Source organism: Coffea arabica, chromosome 9e (genome assembly GCF_036785885.1).
Source record: "Coffea arabica cultivar ET-39 chromosome 9e, Coffea Arabica ET-39 HiFi, whole genome shotgun sequence".
NCBI classification, from domain to species: Eukaryota; Viridiplantae; Streptophyta; class Magnoliopsida; order Gentianales; family Rubiaceae; genus Coffea; species Coffea arabica.
Window position 1 is genome coordinate 36,244,425 of NC_092327.1, and position 21,140 is coordinate 36,265,564.

The window sequence follows — 21,140 nt, forward strand, 5'->3', positions numbered from 1 at the left end:
AAAATTTCTTGGGTTTCTTATAGAATCGAACCAATATCATGGCCAATTCGCAATTTGATTGGTCGAACCAGTCGATTTGATCCGGTTCTTAAAACACTGATCAAGTGTTCCACTTGTATACCTTAATTGGTGTCTACATGTTTTTTTAAATTCTTTTTTAATTCTCACAAGGTCCTCCTATTTGGGGGGAGAGAGACCATGGCCTTCCTTTTTCTTCTCTTCTCAAAAGGTCTTCCTATTCAAGAGAGATACCATGACCTTCCTCTTTGAGAGAAAAGTGGATGAACTATTATCCCAACAACTTGATAATGTCAAATTGATCACTGGAGTGGTTATCAAGGAATTGCCATGGAAGGTTCTTCACTTGCCTTCTGATACATACACTGTAAGAACCATCTGCACTAAGTGGCGGCATTGTCATTGTGTGTTTTCACACCTTTTAAGCAACTTGAAAAAATGTTGGGTTGAGCACTACTTGGAGCTTGATCCTAGTATAACCAATCCCAATTATCCTTATGAAAAGAACACAAATTGATCTAGAACCCAAAAAAAAAAAAGATGAAACAATTAAAAATATTAATTGAAAGAACAACCCCAAGAATATTGTAGGGGTGGCAATCGGGTCGAGTTTGGGTTGGCGGGTCGGGTTGAGATCCGGGTATAACAGAAAACCCGCTGACCCGAAATGACCCGCCAACCCGAAACGGGGGACAGGATACGAATCCGAAAATTTCGAGTTGGCGGGTCGGCCCGAAATGACCAGAAATTTAAATTTAATTTATTAATTTATCACTGTAATTTCTAATAAAATCAATTTCTCACAAAATTAATTACATAATCAATTAATAAAAATTTAAATAAATAATTCCAAACCAAATCTAAAATAAATTAAACACCATAAAAGTGTTTTATCCCAAACCAAATATAAAATAAATTAAAATAGTATATAAGTAAAAAATAATATAATATATTATTTGTCCAAATATAATAATTTCAACTTCACACAAGTTAAATAAATTCATTTAGGATTAAGTAATTAATGCCTTTGAAAAAAAAGAATAACTTAGTTTAGTTAGATAAAATAATTTTTATGTTTATTAAATTATTTTTAATTCGTAAACGGGTCATATCGGGTCACCCATGGGTTGACCCGAAATCGACCTGTTTTCTTTTCGGGTTCGACCCGATTCTGACTCGAACTCTCGAAACCTCAATCCAAACCCATTAATTTCGTGTAATTAATAATTTCTTGAACCATACTCCAAGAATTAAAATAATTTCTTCTTTTTTTATTTTTCTTTCAATTTATCTAATTTTTAATATTCATTTTTAAGATTTAAAATAATTATTGATTCAAAACTATTTATGGAAGCAGAGATATGATTTTTATAAAATAATAAGCAAAAACGTTTTTCTATTTTTTTGGATTACTTGAAGGTTAATAAATAAAAATATGTTCTTTTTTTAATGCAACATGGCCTCAATAAGGGCATTTTCGGCATTAAGGGGGTTTTTGTTAAATGTTTGATCATTCAAAGGGTGAGACCGTTATTTGGACAAATTACAGGGATTGATTGGTAATATGGTCAAACCTCAGGGTAGGTAAATGTAATTAACCCTAAAAAAAAGGTATTTATTATCACCCCCATAATGGCTAACGATGGAGAAAAAGAAAGAACTACAGGCGTGCTTTTCCCTTTTGGTGAATTTTAAAGGCGTAAATTCGATTTTACTAAGATCACGCCTCCAAAGAGACGTATATCCTTCTCCTAAAAGGACTTTAAAGACGCAACTTCAACTGGCATCATATCGCACGCCTTCAAGTGCTGTCTCAGCTTGTAGTTGGAATTTCAAAAATAATACAATTAAGAGGAAAGATTGACAGGAAAGCCCATCCTATAAAATTTCATCGTTCCATTACCCGTTCCCAATCCTGCTCTCTCGCCCTTAAAAGCCCTACTAGATCTCCGTGCAATTCACAATCGCCGGCGGCTGCAGCAGGTACGCCACCACAACCACCTTTCCGACGGCGACGTCATAGTAAGACCAAATAAATTTCCTTTTCGCGGTTCACTACTTTAAATTTTCTTTTCCTGCACAAATCATGAACATTTATGGAATTTATTCTCTGAGATTCTCCGGAGCTAGGGTTTTTTTAAAAAAAATGATTTTTGGGGTTTATTTGGGAAGAAGGATTCTTTATCCTAGAAATTGATAAACATGTTTTTTGAAACATCGAGCAGAAGTAACAAATGCAGACAATGAAGCAATCAAAGGATCCCTTTGAAGTTGCATTCGAGGAGCAAGAAGAATCACCACCTGAATCACCTATTGCCGCTGATGAGAATGAAACACAAACCCCAGCAGCAGCAGCAGCTAGTGGTCAAGGAGATGACGTTGGTACAAGCGTTCCACCTTCATTGCCTTCAACCACCACTGGTGCGGCGATTTCAATTGGAGCTGCTGGTCCAATTGTCAAGTCCAAAGAAGAAGATGAGGAGGAAGATGAAGACAACATGGAAATTGAGCTTGGCAAGTTCCCTCCCAGTGGTGACCCTGATAAAATGGCCAAAATGCAGTAAGTCTTATGTTGGATTCTCGTTAATATGTTTGTTTCCCTTAAATTTATTCCTAATGCTAAGAAAATTATTGCACCAAAATATCTTTCCATGTATTGTTATAGTCTATGGCATTTGCCAGATGATTGAAGTGCATTTACATCACATACACGACTTTTACTCATTTCATTTCAAGAACATTGTATTTGCATCATGATTTTAGGAAACAATAACGTGGTTTAGAAAAGAAAATTGTGTGATGTTTGAGAAAAAAGGGGGAAAAAAAAGACACCAACTACTTATGGGAAATGGAAAAGAAGATAGGGTGATAACATGATTGGAGCGTGAGTTCTGGTAAGGAAAGGCGACGAATTTACCGTTTCTCTTTTTGTTCATAATATTGCCTGTTACTCTTCAAAGTTATAGAATCTATTTTTTAGGCCATAAGGTCACTCCTGTTGCAGGATAGGTAAAATATATATATCTACTAAAAAGGGGGAAAAAAGATGGGAGAATGACAGAAATTTGAGTTAAACCAAAGGAAAGTTTAATGTGAATTACCATTTCATGTATTCTCAGCAATCACATGTTACCTAGTAAGGACAAAGAAGTCATTTTTAGTTGTTTAATGTTTAGTCTGTGCTTGATAAAATCCCTTTTATAATTAAATTCCTTCCAAGGAATTGTAGCTCTCAACACCTGGCTGATGATGGCTTGTTATTTGCAATATGCCATTTGGGACTTTGATGTATAAATAGTGCTGCTGAGGAGATGTAACTATTTCAGTCTTCAAGTTTTAAAAATATTTTATACTTAAAGTTGGTAATTATGTTTCATCCTGCAATCTGAAACTCAAAAAAAAAAAAAAAGGTACCTCCCAAGAAAACCAAAAAAAAAAATAAAAGTGCATATTATGTACCCGCCATTTCATTGATTTGAGAAAGTAAATTGGCTCAAGTTGTTATTCTTGTGTTCTTCGTCAACCGAGTAACAGAAATGTTTTTGATATATACTCTTAGGAAATGATTGCAATGTGTTTTGATTCTGGGAAAGCAACAAAACGCAGAATAGATTTCTTTGAAATGTGAACAGCATTCAATTATTTGTATTAGCTCTAAGAGAAAGAGTGTTTATGATTTTTCTGTAATTTTTTTTCTATTTCTTTTTCTCCATTTTAACGCATCCTGTGTTTATAGGACCATCTTATCACAGTTCACTGATGGGCAAATGAATAGATATGAATCATTTCGAAGATCAGGATTTCAGAAAGCCAACATGAAGCGGGTACGCTATAACAACTAGAAAGCCCTTTTTCCCCTCTCCCCACATCAATACATCCTGCTGTACACAGTATCTGAATTATCGTTGGTCTTTCATTTTGTTTTTTCATCGTTATCTTCTGCAAAGGATTGTTCTCTCTTACTGTTTTTTAACTTGTACTGATCTTTCTGTGGTCTCATAGTTTCTTATTCTAAATTTATCTGGGCATGTGAAATGTTAGCCTAGTGGTCATATTTCAAATATTCCCTCCAACTAGTTTGAGAAGTGATTTATTCAAACTTTCAGTCGATAACATACAGAAAATACGAGGGAAAATTAGCTGGCAGAACCTGTTGGTGACATGCACACCTGAGACTACGCTGGCCACATACCTGTTTATGTAGCTTACATGTCTTATTTCTTGGGCATTATGAAACGATCACTGGCATATTTATTCCTCTACATCCTTTTTGCATCATAACATTGTTTTGTACTGTTGTTCGTTTATATTGTCATTTTGTCATTGCAGTTGCTAACGAGCATCACTGGAAGTTCAAAAATTTCTGTTCCTATGACAATTGTAGTATCTGGTATAGCAAAAATGTTTGTTGGGGAGCTTGTTGAAACAGGTACATGGGCAATTTACGAGCTGAGTCTTAAATTCATTTGTCAGTTTGCAATTTTTGTCTCTTGACAGTTGGAAGCCACAGGGAAAAGATATAATTCTTTTCTATTGTGGATTTTTCAAAAAGTATAGCGGTGGAAAGTGCTAGAATTTCTTTAACGTGATACTATGATGCCTACAACTTGCAGCCAGAATAGTAATGACAGAGAGAAAAGAGAGAGGGCCAATTAGGCCTTGCCACATCAGGGAAGCATTTAGAAGACTGAAACTTGAAGGCAAGGTTCCAAGAAGATCAGTTCCCAGGCTTTTTCGCTAGACAAATCTGGAAGCAAGATTCCATCATGTATGCAGGTGTTGAATTCTCCTCCATCTGCTGCTGGTTTGTTTTGAAATTTGTTTCTTCTGCATTGTAAGAAAATGTTCTTCTGCTTATTGTTTCTTTACTGGGTGACAATATTGGCAAAGCATGCTAACTTTTTGCATTAGTCTGCAATATCTGTGAAATGCCTGGATTTTAGCTTTGTTTCTGCCGTCAATGCATTTCCTGCTGTGTTTGAAAATTATGTATGGTTCAAGGAAGATACACGGACTTCATTGTTGCTGTACCATTATGTTCTTTATGTTCTTTTTAGATTGAGTGCCTGTTGATCCTTCCCCTGATATCTTATATGCATTTTACTCTGCATTTGAGTAAAATAAGGGATCGAGGATTCTAAATTTCAGCCTAATGTACTTGAACCTTTGATCCTTGTGCAAGAGAGCAAACTGGATTATGATAGACTAGTGTGGCTTGTGGTCTTATTATAAGCTCTTGTAAAGCTTCTTCTGTCCTGATTTGCAGCTGCACGTCTGTCAGGTTTTTGCTATTATAGATTCCATTGAGAAATGAGATAAATTTTTTTACATGCACTTTATTCGGGGGAACGTTGGTGATGGAGCCGAGGTTAGTAATAGGAACCAGTAAAAGTTGTATTGACAACTCATGAAAATGCCTAACTGTTATTTGAAGGTCTAATTATTGGAAATATTTTCTTTTGTCCATTTCAATGACAATTATCTGCTGTTGCACTTTGACGCAAAAAATCATTTTTTTGGTCTACAGAAGGGTCGCTATAGCCTATAAGCCCAAGCATACCCGGAGAACTGAAAAAAAGATGTAATGATAAGATGGTTTATGTGGATACAAAGGATTATGCTTTCCTCCAATGAAGAAGACTCTTGCTGCAGAGATTTACTGGAGGAATTGAGCGTGAGTTACCATTATCAGTCATCCATCCGGCATTGCACGGCCAGAGAACTATTAAGATCTCGAATTGCAATTATGTCCATACTTTACAAGTTTAGAATTTGGATGGTGTAGTTCACCCGTCTTGGTGAGTTGTCTATTAAAGGGTAGGCTAGTGATTTGGGTGGTGTATATCTCGCAAAGGTACTCTTGCACGTAAGCTGATTAAGCTCAAAACTCTTCCCCTTGACTATTGAAGGATTGCCTAGTGATTTCATGGTTGCGTGGCTACAGATCATCATCCACATGATTGAGAGTGTTAGTTTGGGAATCAATACTATATTCACGATTATGATTTATAAGCTCACCGATTGGAGTGGGCAGTCAATTTCTAACTTGATGCAGTTTAATCTGGTATTCCAAGCAACTATAAATGTACACAAACGATTTTTTTTTTTACGGGTTTTTCTAAAGGAGTCCATTGAACATTCGTTAAAACATTTAAAATTCACTTCACCTATTATATATATATATATATATATGCAGATATTAATAATTATTATCTCTCTTTGTATTTATATATTTTTTATTTAATTTTATCTACCCTTTTTTATATTTATTTATGTTTTTTAGTTAATCTTAAATTTTTAAAAATATAATACTTGAAATGTATTTTAACGAGTGTCTATTTATATCTGAATGAGCGTATTTAGAATGAGTGTTGCGACAAAAAAAAAAGAGAGTATTTGGATGAGTGTCTAATAAATGCCTGTTAGACAGACTTTTATTTTATATAGATCTTGTTTGAATTATTATTTTTTGAATTTCTTGTAAAAAAATATATTATAATAATTTAATGTATATTAAGTAAAAAGATAATTCGAAAATGTGATCAAAGACAAACATAAAAAATTTTCTTTAGAAATTCAAATCGTTGTTGCCCGAATGGTAGCTATTGAACCACGACCTTTGATAACAAGTGAGGGTTTAAGAAAAAAAAATTTCAAAATCCAAAATGGCTGATATTTCCGGTCCGAATCTGACCCCACCGGAAGGTCCGGAACCCATTTGTGGCTTCTTTTTTTTGCTTTTAAAGAAGAAGGCCCCTATTTAATTGGGGGTCACTTCCTTTCTCTTTTTTGGTTTACTTTGTGTCTGAATACATGAATTAGTTCTATTTACGCAATGCGGTCAACATCACTGTCTACACAAAGGAGGAGCAGCGGTAAACTGGGAATATTCTGACAATCCTGCCACATTCTCGCTCAATCTTTAACAACTATACTCGGACCCATAAGCTGTTCGACGAAATGTTTAACAGAAGATTCTGAATTTAATTATTATGGCACTTATGGAGCAGAGGAGCTTTCTTGGCTCACTGGGTCCATACCCACTCTCTGAAGCTACAATAACAAGTAGCAGAATTCTATATGGAGCTAGTTCAAGTCTGTTCATCCCAAGCAGTTATAATACTGGAAGAAACATGAATTTAATGGCACACTCTTGTGCTAGTAGGAATACCAAACTGTATTACAGGAAACTTCCCAAGAACCTGCATAATCCACGCCGACCTAAGCTCCCCCCAGACCCCAGCCTTCTCGGTCTTGACACGGTTGCCCAGAGGAATATGCCTGGCTCTTCTACCAATGACATCTTTACAGATGATGACAACTTTGATGATCTTGTAGTTGATGATGAAGAGAAGGAAGAAGGAAGTTACGTTAGTCATGATGAAAATGGTGAAATTATGTGGGACCAAGATGAGATTGAGGCAATCTCCTCACTTTTCCGGGGGAGGATACCTCAGAAGCCTGGAAATTTGAATAGACAAAGGCCTTTACCGCTGCCACTTCCCTGCAAGAACAGAGCTTTAGGCCTTCCAAACCAGAAGAAATTTTCAAGAAAATCAGTTGCTATATCTAGGCAGTCAGTGTCGAATCAGTTGTACAGGAATCCAACTTTTTTGGTTGGTTTAGCTAAGGAGATTAAAGACCTCCCTCCCAAGGAGAAAAATGTGTCGCTGGTTCTAAATAAGTGGGCTCGGTTTCTTCGTAAAGGGTCCTTGTCCATAACAGTTCGTGAGCTAGGCCATATGAGTTGTCCTGAAAAAGCTTTACTTGTGTTTTGTTGGACTCAGAAACAGCCACATTTGTATCCAGATGACAGGATTCTTGCTTCCACTGTTGAGGTCTTGGCTAGATCACATGAGTTGAAAATGCCTTTCAAATTTGATGACGTTAAATTTATCAGCATGGTCAGCCGGAATGTATATGAAGCGATGGTAAAGGGCTTTATTAAAGGTGGAAGTTTGAATATCGCGTGGAAGCTTCTCTCAGCTGCTAGAGATAGTAAAAGAATGTTGGACTCAGGAGTATATGCTAAGTTAATTTTGGAGCTAGGGAAGAATCCGGATAAAGAAGTATTAGTCTTAAGCTTACTTGAAGAGCTTGCTGCAAGAGAGGATCTGAATTTGACTCCACAAGACTGTACTGCAATCATGAAAGTTTGTGTAAGGCTTGGGAAGTTCCACATTGTGGAGGGGCTTTATGATTGGTTCAAGATGTCTGGTCGTGTTCCAAGTGTAGTCATGTATACTACAGTCACTCATAGTCGCTATTCTGAGAAGAGATATAGAGAGGCATTGGATGTTGTTTGGGAGATGGAAACTACAAACTGCCTCTTTGATCTTCCTGCTTATAGAGTAGTAATAAGGCTTTTTGTTGCTTTGGATGATCTCCCTAGGGCTGTACGCTATTTCGCAAAACTTAAAGAGGCAGGTTTTTCTCCAACTTTTGATGTGTACCACTGCATGATTCAAATCTATTTGTCTTCTGGTAGAATAGCCAAGTGTAAGGAGGTCTGCAGGGAAGCAGAGTTGGTGGGGTTCAAACTGGATGAGCAAATAATATCACAATTGTTTGAACTGGATAAATGAATTAGGGTAACTTTTGTTGTCTATTTCATTTTTGTTGCTTCTATCTGACGGCTCATTTTGATCTGTATGCACTCTGTTGAAAGTATGATATTCTGAGCCTTGACCATCTCAGTTGAATTTATCCAGATATTCAATTTAGTCAACCTTCTAGTTAGCTGATGGAATTTCTTCTTTTGCCCTTCTAATTAGGATTTTTAGTTGTTGTTATTCCTGTGTTTCCATACTTGTTTCTTTTTCTTTTCCCTTCATTACCTTTGCCACTTAATATGGTTTAAAGATGTCTTTGCTCTGCATCTTCTACAGTGTCTTGAAAGGGAACTGCAATTGATGCAAAGTAGCTTCTCATGGTCATTGTTCATATTGCATTCAACTTGCTAAAGCCAGTCTGTCATGATACCTCAACAGGATATTTGTCGTTCATTTTCAGAAAGCTGTGGATATAAATGTGTCACAGGAAAAGTAGGAAATACCTCTATGACATCCATCTTTTGTAGACTAGAAGCACAACGTGCATTCTTTGAGTTCTGTATTGGCAAAAAAGGCTAAGAATTTTCTTCATTGACATGGTAGAGTGACTAGATATGTGTCCCTAGGATCCCAGCCAAGCATCTTAAAAGGCTCAGCATCTTCTGTTTCTTATGGCCAATCTATTTATAGGTGGTATACTCTTTGTTCAATTCTAGGCCCTTAGAAATCTAGTGAATCTTATTTTCTTTTAGTTCTAGAATAAATTCATAATCTTATAACTATACTTCTCTTGCTGTAATTCGCATGACACTTTTGTTTGAAGTCATATAATAAAAAACCTAATAGTACTTTAATGTAAATGAAAAAGACAAATATTTCAACTACCGGAATAACTCAGCCAGTTTTGATGTTTTAAAGTGAAGTTTGATAGAAGAAAAATAGTATTATACATAATTTCCTTTAAATTTTTATTGACTCAACAGTGAGGTACTGCAAATATTCGGAAAAAGGAAAAAAAAGAGAGGAAAGGTAAAGCAATTGGTTAGTTAATATAGCAAGATAAATTTCATGCCTTGTGTTTATGAGCAAGTGCACACTTGTGGCTTCTGGGTGTCTTTGTTGTCGCAGATACATTCTGTTAGGCTGTTAGATCATCAAGCTACAGTTTGTTCTGAATGAAGCTGACCTTGCTCTCTTGGGGTTTTTCTTTCAGCTTTCTACATGGTCTTCCTTGGCCTTCCTTTTCTCTACATACTTTTAATGCTCTTTTCTCAAATCCATGACTGGATTAGATTTAGATGCTACCAAGTATTTAGATTCTGTGTATGAAGCCTTGTAAAGTTTTGACTAATCTTTCCATCATATTCTGCTTTGTCTTGGAAACTGGATGACTCTAGCATTAGCTCTGGTTGTATACTAAAGCTATATACGTTGATTTGTAGCTCCCTCAATTTCATATGCCACGTCTGCTGTCTGAGATATTTGTAATCTGATAAATGCCACAGGCTTCAATTCAATCCGAGCTTTCCTATTGAATTGCACACTCAAGGAGCTTTCTCAATATTACACCTTGTGCTTTTGTTGCTCTTTAACAGGAAAATATTCCATATGTCTTTAAGCTAAAAATGGTGCAAAAGGTTAATTTTTTTTTGTGCTATGTCAATAATTCTTACTTCTGCTTTCGTTTCACCCATAAGAACTACAGTTTGATGAGATTGGAAGTCCACAATTAGCTTCACCATGGAAGAGTGCAGCGATTAATGACTTTCCAAGCCAATTTAAACAGGTAGAAAGCTCATTTCAGGTGCAATTTCCTCAACTGAATAAAGTTATGGCTGTGCTCCCTGGATGCTGCTGCGGTTTTTCTTTAGGTAACTCCTCAAGTCACCCTTTTTTAAGTTCAACCACTGTCCTGAGGGATGGCATCTGTGCTTGCACTATCTTCAGCAGTTCCTTTCCAAGTTGTGCTGAAAAATGCATTGGCTAGAGAAAGATTCAGCTTTCCTTTATTGCTTGATAGGCCACGACAATAATATAAAACCAAATACTTCGCTTGAAAGAGTGTTTAAATCGACAGCAAGAAGACTTTTCTCCGGCAAGCTAGTCAATCAGGCTGATGTCTTAATCTTTCTTTTGGTTGGCCTTGACTTTCCTATTTTATTAGGTCTAGAATTCTTGACGGCAAGAAAATGCATACTACCATAACAGTGCTGAGGATGGTTAAGGAAAGAAGTTGGGCCTCTAACGACAGAAAATGGTCAACAGATACGAAAGTGAGGAAGGAGTGAATTTCGATAGGAAATCGGCCTCAACCTCATACTACAAACCTTTCAGATGCAGTAGCAATACATTGGCTGCATTACATATAAGGGCAAAGATTGAAAGCCTTTAAAGCCGAATTTATATGGTGTTACAACTCAGGGAGGTTCAGCTTCAAAGGCGGGAATTCGGCCGATATTAAGCCGAAAATGAGTGTGTTTGGATAGGAGATTATTTGCAATAATTATTATGACACTTTTCACGACGTGACATATGTGAGATAAAAAGGTTTTAGAAAAATAAAAAATTAATTGAAAATTATAATTGTGATACTGACAAAAAAGAAGAGGAAGTTCGAGAAGAAGAGGTTTTAGGTGGTTAAAAATATCTGATATCTTGGACTAAAAACTGCAATGTCTTCACTATTTTGGTTAGAATATGAGAGGAGTATAAGGGAGAGCCAAATTGAGGCTGAGGAAGAGAGATTCCGGCTAACTGAAATTGCCAAGGAAAGATGTCCAGATAAAATGCCAAGAACTTAACTTGTAATAAAGCTTTTCTTTAGCTTAGCTTGTCATGCCATTGAATCTCAATAGTGATGAATATTTGCTTTGATTTCTTATAAAGAAAGAAGATACATGAGGAATTCTTTGAGGCTGAGAAAGAAACATCCTCTTCATTTCCGCGAAAGACCCCAGAAGACTATACCACAAAAAAAAAAAAGGGGGGGGGGGGGGGGGGGGGGCAAGACCCAGATATAAAATGGCGTCAAATTAAACCAGATATGTCACAATACTAAAATTAAAATTGAGAGAAATACTTTACTGTAGCAGTGTATATGAAAATTTGGATTAGCTGTTTTTTAGGGTGTTTTAAAAATATTTTACTGTAACAGTGTATATAAAAAATTTTACTATAAATGTTTTTTGAAATATTTGATACATTATATACATGAGATGTTTTTGTTTGTATTTGAAAATCTTTTTTTTTTCAAAAATAGACCAATCCAAATGGACTTTTATATTGTGATTTTCGTTGAAATTTCTTGACATATCAACAATAATGAGACTTAAGTCAGACATGACGAGAAAAGGAAAACGGAGAGATAATTAATTCACAATGGCAGTGGTGTCATCTATCCTATCTCCAATTTACGTTGCAAGCAAACATTTCTAAGTGGACCAATGGATATCGTAATCACATTTCTATGTGGACCATGGATATACGTCATTACTTTTTTTTTTTTTTTTTTGTAAATAACATACATCAAATGTAGTTAATTAAGCAAGTTTTGTGTTAAGTTCTATCTTTTTCCATAAATTTCAACTCATTTTATTCCATCCAAATCATTTCATGCAATTTTGATGACAAGATACTCTTGGATGAATATGATTCTTACATGTTGACCTATTCATCAAAATAAAAAATGCGAAATGGTTAGAAAATTTAAAACAAAATAATAAAAGTGAGCCTTACCCTAATGAAAACACATCATCTTCCTTTCTCCATTGATTGCACTCAAATGAAAAATGAACAAAAAGAAAATAAATCACAAAAGAATGAAAGAAAAAGCAATCCCAAATGGCCAAAGCTCGCCTACAAGAAAGGAGTCTTTATATGATATCTTGAACAATCTGTTTCGGTTGCATTTTTTAGAACTTTTTGTGAGTTTTATAAATAAATAAATAGTACTGTAGTGATATGATATATGTGAGATAATAACGTGATTAAAAAAAAATGTGTATGGAGAATATTTAAAAGAAAAATTCTCCAAAACAAGTGAACTTGGTGTGCTCATCTAATTGGAGTGATTCATTAGTACCGTGTATCTTCAAACCACGAATTGAACTGGTGCATGCTCAAAATATAAAGGTGCAACATCCTAGTCAAAAAAATAAAACAAGAAAACAAAAAGAAAAAGAGAATTGAATGTCACACACACAAACATAAGCAAAGGGCCAAAGGGCGGAATGGAATATGAAAACGGGGCGGGGTTGGAGAGGGTAGGGACCCGCCCCCCACCTCCTGCTCCCCTCGCCCTGCTTCTTTGCGCGAGCTAATAAAAATTTGTTCTATAATTATATTATAATTAAATTTTAGTCATTAATCAAATATTTAAATATCAAGGCATTGTCAAATTATTATCTATTATAATTTCATAATTAAAATTCATAATCAAAATAAAATTATCTGAATACAATTCAACATGACGACGAGATAAATATAATTAAAATAGTCAAGTTTTTACTTTTGAGACAAATACAATCACCAAGTCATTGTTGTGATTTTTTTTTTTGAAAAAAAAAGGATGTTATTGTATTAAGTGTGATTAGGAATTTAGTATAAAAGTATCAGTAAATTTAGCATAACTAATTAATATTTTAATTAGTAAATATGTATAATTATTAATATAATTGATAACATTAATTTTATTATATATACTAATACACATTATGTAGTATTTAAAACTAATAATATTCCCAATTAGTGTGTTTGGATTGCCAAATTATCCCAAATAATATTTTGTTTGCATCATAAACACATTTTCCAATTCACCTTTTTATATTTCCAATTACTTTTTATCTCACATACATCACATCATAAAAAGTGCTACAGTAACTATTTTAAATAATATAAATTTATAATAATAAATTTATAATTAATTAAATTATATATATAATTTTTTTAATGGATGGTGAGACGAGGCTGGGATGCAGGTGTATGCCACCCCCCCCCCCTCCCCAACCCCACCCATTTTTAATAGGAGAAAATTTTTCACCAATTTTGCCTCATTCCATTAGATCTCACGGGTACTGGCCTCAATTGCCATATTTAATCCAACGGAAAAAGGAAAAAAAAATAGGGTAGAAGAGGGTAATATAGAGAAATCACTTAAAACCAACTTAAGTGTATTTTAAGTGTATATTTTTCAACCCATATTTTGATATTGTACCCTTTCCTCCCTCTCCTGCTGCAGCTCTCTTTCTCTCTCGCTTCTTTGTCTTCTCTTCCCCACTCTTCTTTCTCTTGGCTTCCTCTGTACTTTCTTTCTCTCGATTCTTGTGATATCATGAAGAGGAGTGAACCACACACCATTGGAGAGAATTAAGTACTAAAAAAACCATCCTTCCTTCCTCTTCCAACTCTATTCTGTACTGGGGACTAATGCTGGATTCTTTCTAGATTCTAAAACAGAATAAAGTCAATCGGTTTCACCAACTGAAGCAGCTGGATTGTATTGTGTTTTGTGGGTTTCTCTTGTCTGTGTGTACATGATCATGAGGTGGGAACAAATCCCATATTCCAATTCTCTTTCTCCCTGTTTTCGTGTATGCTTTGATGGGAATTACAATGAACTCTCTCAGCTGTGCCTTTTGTGTTCTTGAATGTGAGAAAATCATCTGTTTTGGCCGTTGTTTGTGGATGTTCTTTCTTCAAGTTTGAGTCTTGAGATCGGTTACTGTTAATCTGTCTAGCCAATTAATCCATCAATGGGTCCTTTCTCTCCTATCTCCTTCCTCTGTCTCTATTTGAGATGAGAGGCAGAGCTATATCAGTGTAACCAATCATCATCTTCTTCACAGTAGCAGCTTCTTGATTGGACAATGCCAAAGATCCCTTTTTGCTTTGAGTTGAGAAATACCTTGAAACGCTTCTTGCAAAGGGACTATTCCCTGATTTGCTTATTTTGGTTTATATTTTCACTTGGAGATTGTGTTTAGCAGATCATGAACGAAAAGGGTTTTTTCTGTTTTGGAGAACATGAGTCTCTTAGAACGGTGCATATAAATCTTAGTCGGCTGCAGAGCACTATGTTTCTTCGATGGAAATGTAGGTGACCTGAAAGCCTGTGGATTCTGGTTCAGAATTAAGGATGAATTTGATTAGAGTTCATCAAGAATTGGTCTAGATATGGGTTTGGGAGTTTTAGGCCTAGTTTGCTTTGTTTTCTTACTCCTTCAATTTCAATCGTTGGGTTTTTGTTTCTGTTTTGCTGGATGTGCTGTCCGCGTCCCTTCATATTCCCTACACCGGTTACTGGTTAGGCCTCTGTTTTTCTGAAAGACTACTTCTTCCTCTGCTCTACCTCCTCGTACCTCTGTGTTTGAAGAACATTCTTTGTTGATTGTCAAAGATGCCATATTTTTATGGTATTCTTTTTTCCATGCTAAGGAGTTGGATGTGATGATCCGTTCCTTGAGGGAAATTCTGTTTCTGGTATCTTTTCCACTTCCCTTGTGGCTCTGGTGCTGAGTTATGAACTCTGAGTTGGTAAGAATATAGACCATTTCTGAATGTAAAGAAGGAAAGAAAATCTTGAAAAGCAGGTTACTTTTCATACTGTAATCGTAAATCTGTTTTGAGGCAATCTCGTTTGTTACCTGAGATCTTATTCTTGTGTTTCTTCACTCTTTCTGTTTTGGTTTTCCTGTGTATGTTAGTTTTGGTTGCTGGTGATGCATTCGTATGTATGATCTGCTTTTTGTCCATCAAAGATTGTTCTTTTGAACCTGAGCTAAAAATGGTTATCACAGGTATCAGAGGGTCATCCCAGATAGTCTACCATTGAGCAATGGAAGAAGAACACACTCAACTTCAACTCCGAGCTGGAAAACTAGCAAGGAAGACGAGGACAGAGCGGAAAGCAATGGCCATATCACAACAAAAACAAGCTCCAACTTTGAAGGCAAGGGCCTAACAAGATTTAGATCTCCATCTAAGGCCTCTCAAGACCACCATATTGGCAATGGAAATGGTAGTGCAATTGGCGGTGATGAAGCTGAAGTTCCTAATTCTCCACCAACTGCTAGTAACAGCAGGAATCATCAAAATCTTGACAGCAATGGAGTGGTTGGGGGTGGTGGGAATGATAATAATACTTTTCTGCAGTGGGGGCATAGAAAGCGGTCTAGGTGCTCTAGAGGCATGGCATTGACAGATGACACATCTTCATCAACATCAACTATTCAGTCCACCAAGCTCCAAAGGAGATTGGTGCCTCCTCACTCGTCATCTTCCCCAAATTCAAACGCAAATACTATGCCTCCACCTTCACTACCTTCTTCCAATGGGATTTCCAGAGGATCAAACCACAAAACTTCATCCAAAAACACCAGCCCTTCTCCTGTCAGGTAACCACCTTCTCTCTGCAATTCTTTAGGTGGGGGCTGCAGTTTTACTGTTTTGACTGCTTAACCTTTTACTACTATCAGGCATTCAATTTTTCCAATTCTACCTGCCGTGTTTAGAAGAAGAATCAGATCTCACAAGCAACCAGAGGAAACTTTGCATTTTGAATTGCTTTTCTGCCCCCGTCATTTTGGCTTGAACTCTTCCACTTTGGAATGGGTAAATTTCAAAAAAAATTTCTTGGGTCGGCCAAAAAAAAAAAAGAGAAAGAAAAAGGCTCTTGCTTTCTTTTCTTCTTCCACATATTTTTTTTCCCCATTTGTGTGGCTATGCATGGTGTGAGGGGTACATACGCTGGAGCTGGGGCTAAGATTATTATTGTTTCAAGTATTCGTTAAAGAAGTAGTAGTAGTTGTTTTCTAGTACTATATGGAAGTATTGTGGTTGATCTACTTACTTAAAGCCTCTGACCTCGTTGGATGCACTAAATCCGGCCAAATTGATGAGGCAAAAGACTTTTTTTAATTTTATTTTTCCTTTCTTTCTTTTTGATTGATTACCTGTTCTACCCTTTAAAAAGTGGATGCAGAATCCCCTATTCATTTGATTTGATCAATCTGTCAAGTAGTCATACGTCAAGCTGTGCGCGTCCAAAGTCCAAAACCAAGACCTTGATTACCCGGTCTTCCCCTTTCTTGGGTTAGACAGTACAATAAAACAACCAAGTCTTAGGCGATAATCCATGAATATGAATATGAATTTCTTGATGCTTCTCTCTGCAGACTTGTGGGTGGACATTTATTTATATATATATATATATTGTTACCACTGAGCAGTTTTACTTAATAGTAGTACTAGTTTCATCCCTGGTTTTCCATTTTTCTAAAATTGATTTTCAAGATTTCTTACTGTTGTTACTATTCAACTTCAAATTCTTGTGCATAAATTCTTGATGGGTTTTTTTGGCTCCATGGTGTTATGATGGCAGCAAGTACCTGCTTTGAATATGAGTAGTGTATCTGTTCTGGATGGTTTGTATGTGCTTTTCTTCTTTTTAGGTGGGGATTAAAAGAGTGTACTTTCTGTTGTCTGCCCTGCCCTTGATTTATCTATCTGCAACACCACTAAACGTAATAAAGTACTGCTTACAATATATATATTGTGAGTACACAACTCTCCTTTGCTTTTCTTTTCTGATCTGTAGTAGCAGACTCCTTGAGATTCTTTTGATTGGTTTTTTTTTTTTTTCAACCAACCAAAATCAACAAGTGTCATCACCTGTCTTGCTCGACTCTATAAACAAAACAAAAAACTCTTTGTGACTTTTGGGCCATGAACAGGCGGAATTTGGAAGAGCGATCGGGACTTGTTGGCAGCAAGTCTCCGCCAACCGGTAGTGGTGGTGGCGGTGGCAGCAGGGCTGTTGCATCTAGATCTAGAGGAGGAAAAAGGTCTCCTTCGCTTGATAAAAAGACCCCTTGTCTGTCTTCTGCTTCGGCCAGGGATGAGAAGATGAATGCCTGCTCCGTAGCAGCAGCACAGCAAGAAGAACAAAATCAAGAAGCAGCTGCTGCTGCTGCTGCTGTCGGAGACGTAAGTCGTATTGTCTCTCCTCCACGTCAAGCTGGTGGTTGCAGCATCAATGATGATAACAACCATGACAATACCAATGCTGTTCGGACGGCGAAAATCACGGCGGCAGCAGGAGGAGGAGAAAGGCTGAATAATGGCGGTGGCAGTGAGGTGAATGAGTGGCCTAGGATTTACATTCCACTTTCAAGAAAGGAAAAAGAAGAGGATTTTCTAGCAATGAAAGGGACCAAGCTTCCTCAAAGACCCAAAAAAAGGCCCAAAACTATTGATAGAATACTCCAGGTATAATCTTTCTTATCGTTCTCTTCCATTCAATAAGCAAATATTCCACTTAAGCTGCCAGTTTTATCTTTTTTCTTCCTGGTCTCCTTTAGTAGTAGTGACTAATTGTATTGATGAATGTTCTCAATCACCCCCAAAAAAAGAAAAAAAAAACACTCTTCTTTTCTAATGAAAATGCAATATTTTTTTTCTCCTTTGATGGCATGGCAGTATTGTTTTCCTGGGATGTGGCTTTCTGACCTGACCAGAGGTCGATATGAAGTTAGGGAGAAAAAGTGCCCCAGAAAGGTAATAAATTCTTGATTCCTTCACGTTTCTTCCTTAGTTTATTTGTTGTTTATTATTATTTATCTACTGTTAACCTAGGTGTGGTCAACAGACTAACTCAGCAGCCTCGTTTGCTTTCCTACCCAAAAATAATATATATATATATATGTATGTATGTATATATGTATATATATATACATATATATATACACGCGCGCGCGCACACTTAGTAAGTAGAAAGTAGCGGATTGTGAACGTAGAGTTTTTGAATTCTAATCGTGCTTCCTTCTCACATCTTAAATCTCATCCTTCCTCTATTAAAAAAAAGTTAAAAAAAATTTGTAAATTTAAAGTGGATGTCATCATTGTCTACTAAATCAATTTAAAGAATTAACCCATAAATTTTTTTTTTCTTGTTTTTAACCCATAATTTTTAAATGGGCTATTCATCAATAATAGTTGATTGGTGATTAAAATAAGGAGTCAGGGAGAATGGCTGGTTGGTTGGAATTGAACAAAATGGCGTCCATGAAGTTTTGAAGGAATCAATGTACGTCGTGTCACGCGCCTTAGGAGAGTCAGATGTTTGTTTTCTTGGCAAATTTCGTAGTATTTTTTGTAAAGGTTGGAATCAATCAAATCTTTTATGTGATAAAATTAGATTGAATACACAAAATGTTTTTTTTTGGAATTATACATAATGATCAAGTGCCAAATTTTAATCTTATGACATGTGGATTCACCAATCCCAAAGCCTGGCAGGCAGTGGTTTTATCCACTTATCTTGGAATTATATTCTAACTCCCAAAAAAATTTTTTTTTTTTTGACAAAACAGTGGTTTTTTCCTCCTTTTTTTTTTTTTTTTTTGGTGTGTGTAAAACCATAACATAGTGTTGTGATCCAATGGAGTAGAGTGATACACGCCAATTGCTAACAAGCACGTAATTATCTATAACAAGAGGCCTTGTTTGGATTGCGATTTTTCGTCGGAAAATTACGTTGTTTTCCGTGATCACATTTCCCTATTACCTTTTTCCCTCACATACATCAAATCGCTACAGTAATTTTTCCATGAAAAATCATGGAAAATGCAATCCAAACACAACCTTATCCTTCAATTGAATCGTTTATTAAGAATAATTTATACACCTTCAATTAAATAAATGGTTTATTGTTCACTCACTAATCATCAAGAGATTGGATTCTTGAACCAAAATGAGCACAAACTTTTAATTGGTTGATAATCACTTATTGAGCACAATTTAAGCTCCATTTCTTAATTCTGTTTGGATTGCTATTTTTTGGAGGAGTTGTAGAAAAATGTGTTAGTATATTGATTTGTTGTTGTATATGAGATAGGAAAGGTAATTGAAAAATATGTTCATTGAAAATGCAAAAATTTTTTAGAGAAAAATGGCAATTCAAACGATTATAAATTTTTTATTTAAGAGAGACTCTAGATTTTTTAATCAATAGTAACTGGTCAACAGTTAATGTTTTAAGCCTCGTGGGCCCGAGGTGTCTTTAAGGCTATATAGAAAAAATGTTTAGTAATTAATTCCACATACTTATTCATTAGTTGGATTGGGCCCATGTGCGGGAGCTACCCATTATGACGAATGAGACCGAGTCCCCGTTTCTTTTCTCGTGGATTTTAAGTTAGACCTAAAAAGTAAACAAGGGTAGTACGGCTAATCTGGACGCTGATGGAGACTGACTACTTGGGTTTTCTCTAATTGTTAGGAATTGGGCTATGCACGTGACCCTACCTAAATGGAATTAAGGCTTGGCCCGTCTAGCCCTTGGACTAGTCTAGCGAACGTTGTCCAATCATTTTTCAGTTTGCAGCACTACTTTAGACGGCTCACAGGGTTTGGTTTTGATGGATCATTTCCTATAAAAAGGCTTTTTTTTTTTAAATTTTATTGTTAATGTGAGGATTGCGTTAGTAAATATGATTTTAAAGATATGCCTTGATCCGACGGTAGTGGGATCCGAAAGCACATCAACTTTTACTAATCCAAAAAAAGAAATACCTTCTTTTTTAAAGAGAAAAATAAATCAGCAGATAATATGAAATGGGGGTCTATCTAACCGGGGGGGGGGGGGGGGAGCACGTGTTAAAATATATTTCAGGTGTCATATATTTAAAAATGTAAGATAAATTAGAGAAAATAAATAAATACAAGAGTGGATTGGTAGATTAGATAGGGAAAATATATAAATATAAGGGAGGGTATTGTGTACGAATATGGTATGTTAGGTGAATTTTCCCCATTTCCATTAGAAAGGTTTATAGTTTCTTTTGAATGGAAAAAGCAATAATATCTCAAACATGATTTGTTGTTGATCCATCTAACTTGCATCTACCTTGCAGCAGAAGCGAAGGGGACTGAAAGGAATGGAGAGCCTGGAAAGCGATTCCGAATGAAAAATTTCTTTAAACATCAATGGAGATGATGAATGCCAAGTCAAGAGTCTCCAACCTCATCACATTTTTGCCTCTGCTTGCCGAGCCAATGTTGGAATAGCTCACCATACATTCCTTGGCTGCTGGGATTCCTCCCATCAGCAGGCAGACAATACCAGGATTTGATGGATGCAGACCAATGAGCTCGGATCAGAGATTTCCACCCTGGACTTCACCAAATTCTTGTTCTTGATGATCACTTGTATTGATATACTCTATTCTACGGCCGATTTTGCTACCTAACTCATTTGGCCAGCTACCCTATAACTACCAGAGCATGGTCCCAGGGGGGAATATAAACCAGCTATTTCGGTTTTGTTGTCACCATCATCAAACACTCTTAATTTGTTTCTGTACAAATCAGCTGCCTTGCCTTATTTCTTCTTATCTTGGTTTCTATGTACCCTTAGAATTGGTTCTTTCTATCTAAAGACTCTACCCCATTTTATTGGTTCTTTCACATTTTAAAACGAGATTAACTTTCATCTTTATTGCAATTATCCTTGGTTCAGTATACCTCTTACGCACACTAATAACTCGATATGTTCATAACCAAAGTTTAAGCCTT

General features: G+C 36.1%; 3 protein-coding genes across 7 annotated transcripts; all 3 read left to right on the forward strand.

The window, feature by feature from the left end:
- The first annotated feature begins 1,849 nt into the window (after nucleotides 1–1,849).
- Nucleotides 1,850–5,961, forward strand: LOC113709250 (transcription initiation factor TFIID subunit 11). Of its 3 annotated transcripts, none has more exons than XM_027231972.2 (6): nucleotides 1,850–2,001; nucleotides 2,244–2,578; nucleotides 3,755–3,842; nucleotides 4,348–4,447; nucleotides 4,632–4,794; nucleotides 5,546–5,961. In XM_027231972.2, the coding sequence occupies exons 2-5, from the start codon at nucleotides 2,253–2,255 to the stop codon at nucleotides 4,757–4,759; spliced, it is 642 nt and encodes a 213-aa protein (XP_027087773.1). In that variant the 5' UTR covers nucleotides 1,850–2,001; nucleotides 2,244–2,252; the 3' UTR covers nucleotides 4,760–4,794; nucleotides 5,546–5,961. The 3 variants fall into 3 exon arrangements, with proteins under 3 accessions (XP_027087773.1, XP_027087772.1, XP_027087774.1); XM_027231971.2 differs by having other exon boundaries at nucleotides 1,882–2,040; XM_027231973.2 differs by having other exon boundaries at nucleotides 1,882–2,040; nucleotides 4,632–4,786.
- Nucleotides 5,962–6,586: 625 nt separating this feature from the next.
- On the forward strand, nucleotides 6,587–8,757 carry LOC113709563 (pentatricopeptide repeat-containing protein At2g01860-like). The gene has a single exon (XM_027232361.2). The coding sequence runs from the start codon at nucleotides 7,011–7,013 to the stop codon at nucleotides 8,601–8,603; it is 1,593 nt and encodes a 530-aa protein (XP_027088162.1). The 5' UTR covers nucleotides 6,587–7,010; the 3' UTR covers nucleotides 8,604–8,757.
- A 5,016-nt stretch (nucleotides 8,758–13,773) lies between these two features.
- On the forward strand, nucleotides 13,774–21,027 carry LOC113710216 (uncharacterized). 3 transcript variants are annotated; one of them, XM_027233095.2, is made up of 5 exons: nucleotides 13,774–14,112; nucleotides 15,365–15,961; nucleotides 17,300–17,834; nucleotides 18,045–18,122; nucleotides 20,480–21,027. In XM_027233095.2, the coding sequence occupies exons 1-5, from the start codon at nucleotides 14,102–14,104 to the stop codon at nucleotides 20,531–20,533; spliced, it is 1,275 nt and encodes a 424-aa protein (XP_027088896.2). In that variant the 5' UTR covers nucleotides 13,774–14,101; the 3' UTR covers nucleotides 20,534–21,027. The 3 variants fall into 3 exon arrangements, with proteins under 3 accessions (XP_027088896.2, XP_027088897.2, XP_071921961.1); XM_027233096.2 differs by having other exon boundaries at nucleotides 20,483–21,027; XM_072065860.1 differs by lacking the exon at nucleotides 20,480–21,027 and adding an exon at nucleotides 18,201–18,777.
- The last annotated feature ends 113 nt before the right edge of the window (nucleotides 21,028–21,140 follow it).

Bases quoted from the DNA above. Each gene is read 5' to 3' on its own strand.
- LOC113709250 (XM_027231972.2), top strand. From the start codon at position 2,253: ATGCAGACAATGAAGCAATCAAAGGATCCCTTTGAAGTTGCATTCGAG. The intron at 3,843-4,347 runs GTACGCTATAAC...TTGTCATTGCAG, and splicing joins AGAAAGCCAACATGAAGCGG to TTGCTAACGAGCATCACTGG. The intron at 4,448-4,631 runs GTACATGGGCAA...TACAACTTGCAG, and splicing joins TGGGGAGCTTGTTGAAACAG to CCAGAATAGTAATGACAGAG.
- LOC113709563 (XM_027232361.2), top strand. From the start codon at position 7,011: ATGGCACTTATGGAGCAGAGGAGCTTTCTTGGCTCACTGGGTCCATAC.
- LOC113710216 (XM_027233095.2), top strand. The intron at 15,962-17,299 runs GTAACCACCTTC...GGCCATGAACAG, and splicing joins ACCAGCCCTTCTCCTGTCAG to GCGGAATTTGGAAGAGCGAT. The intron at 17,835-18,044 runs GTATAATCTTTC...ATGGCATGGCAG, and splicing joins CTATTGATAGAATACTCCAG to TATTGTTTTCCTGGGATGTG.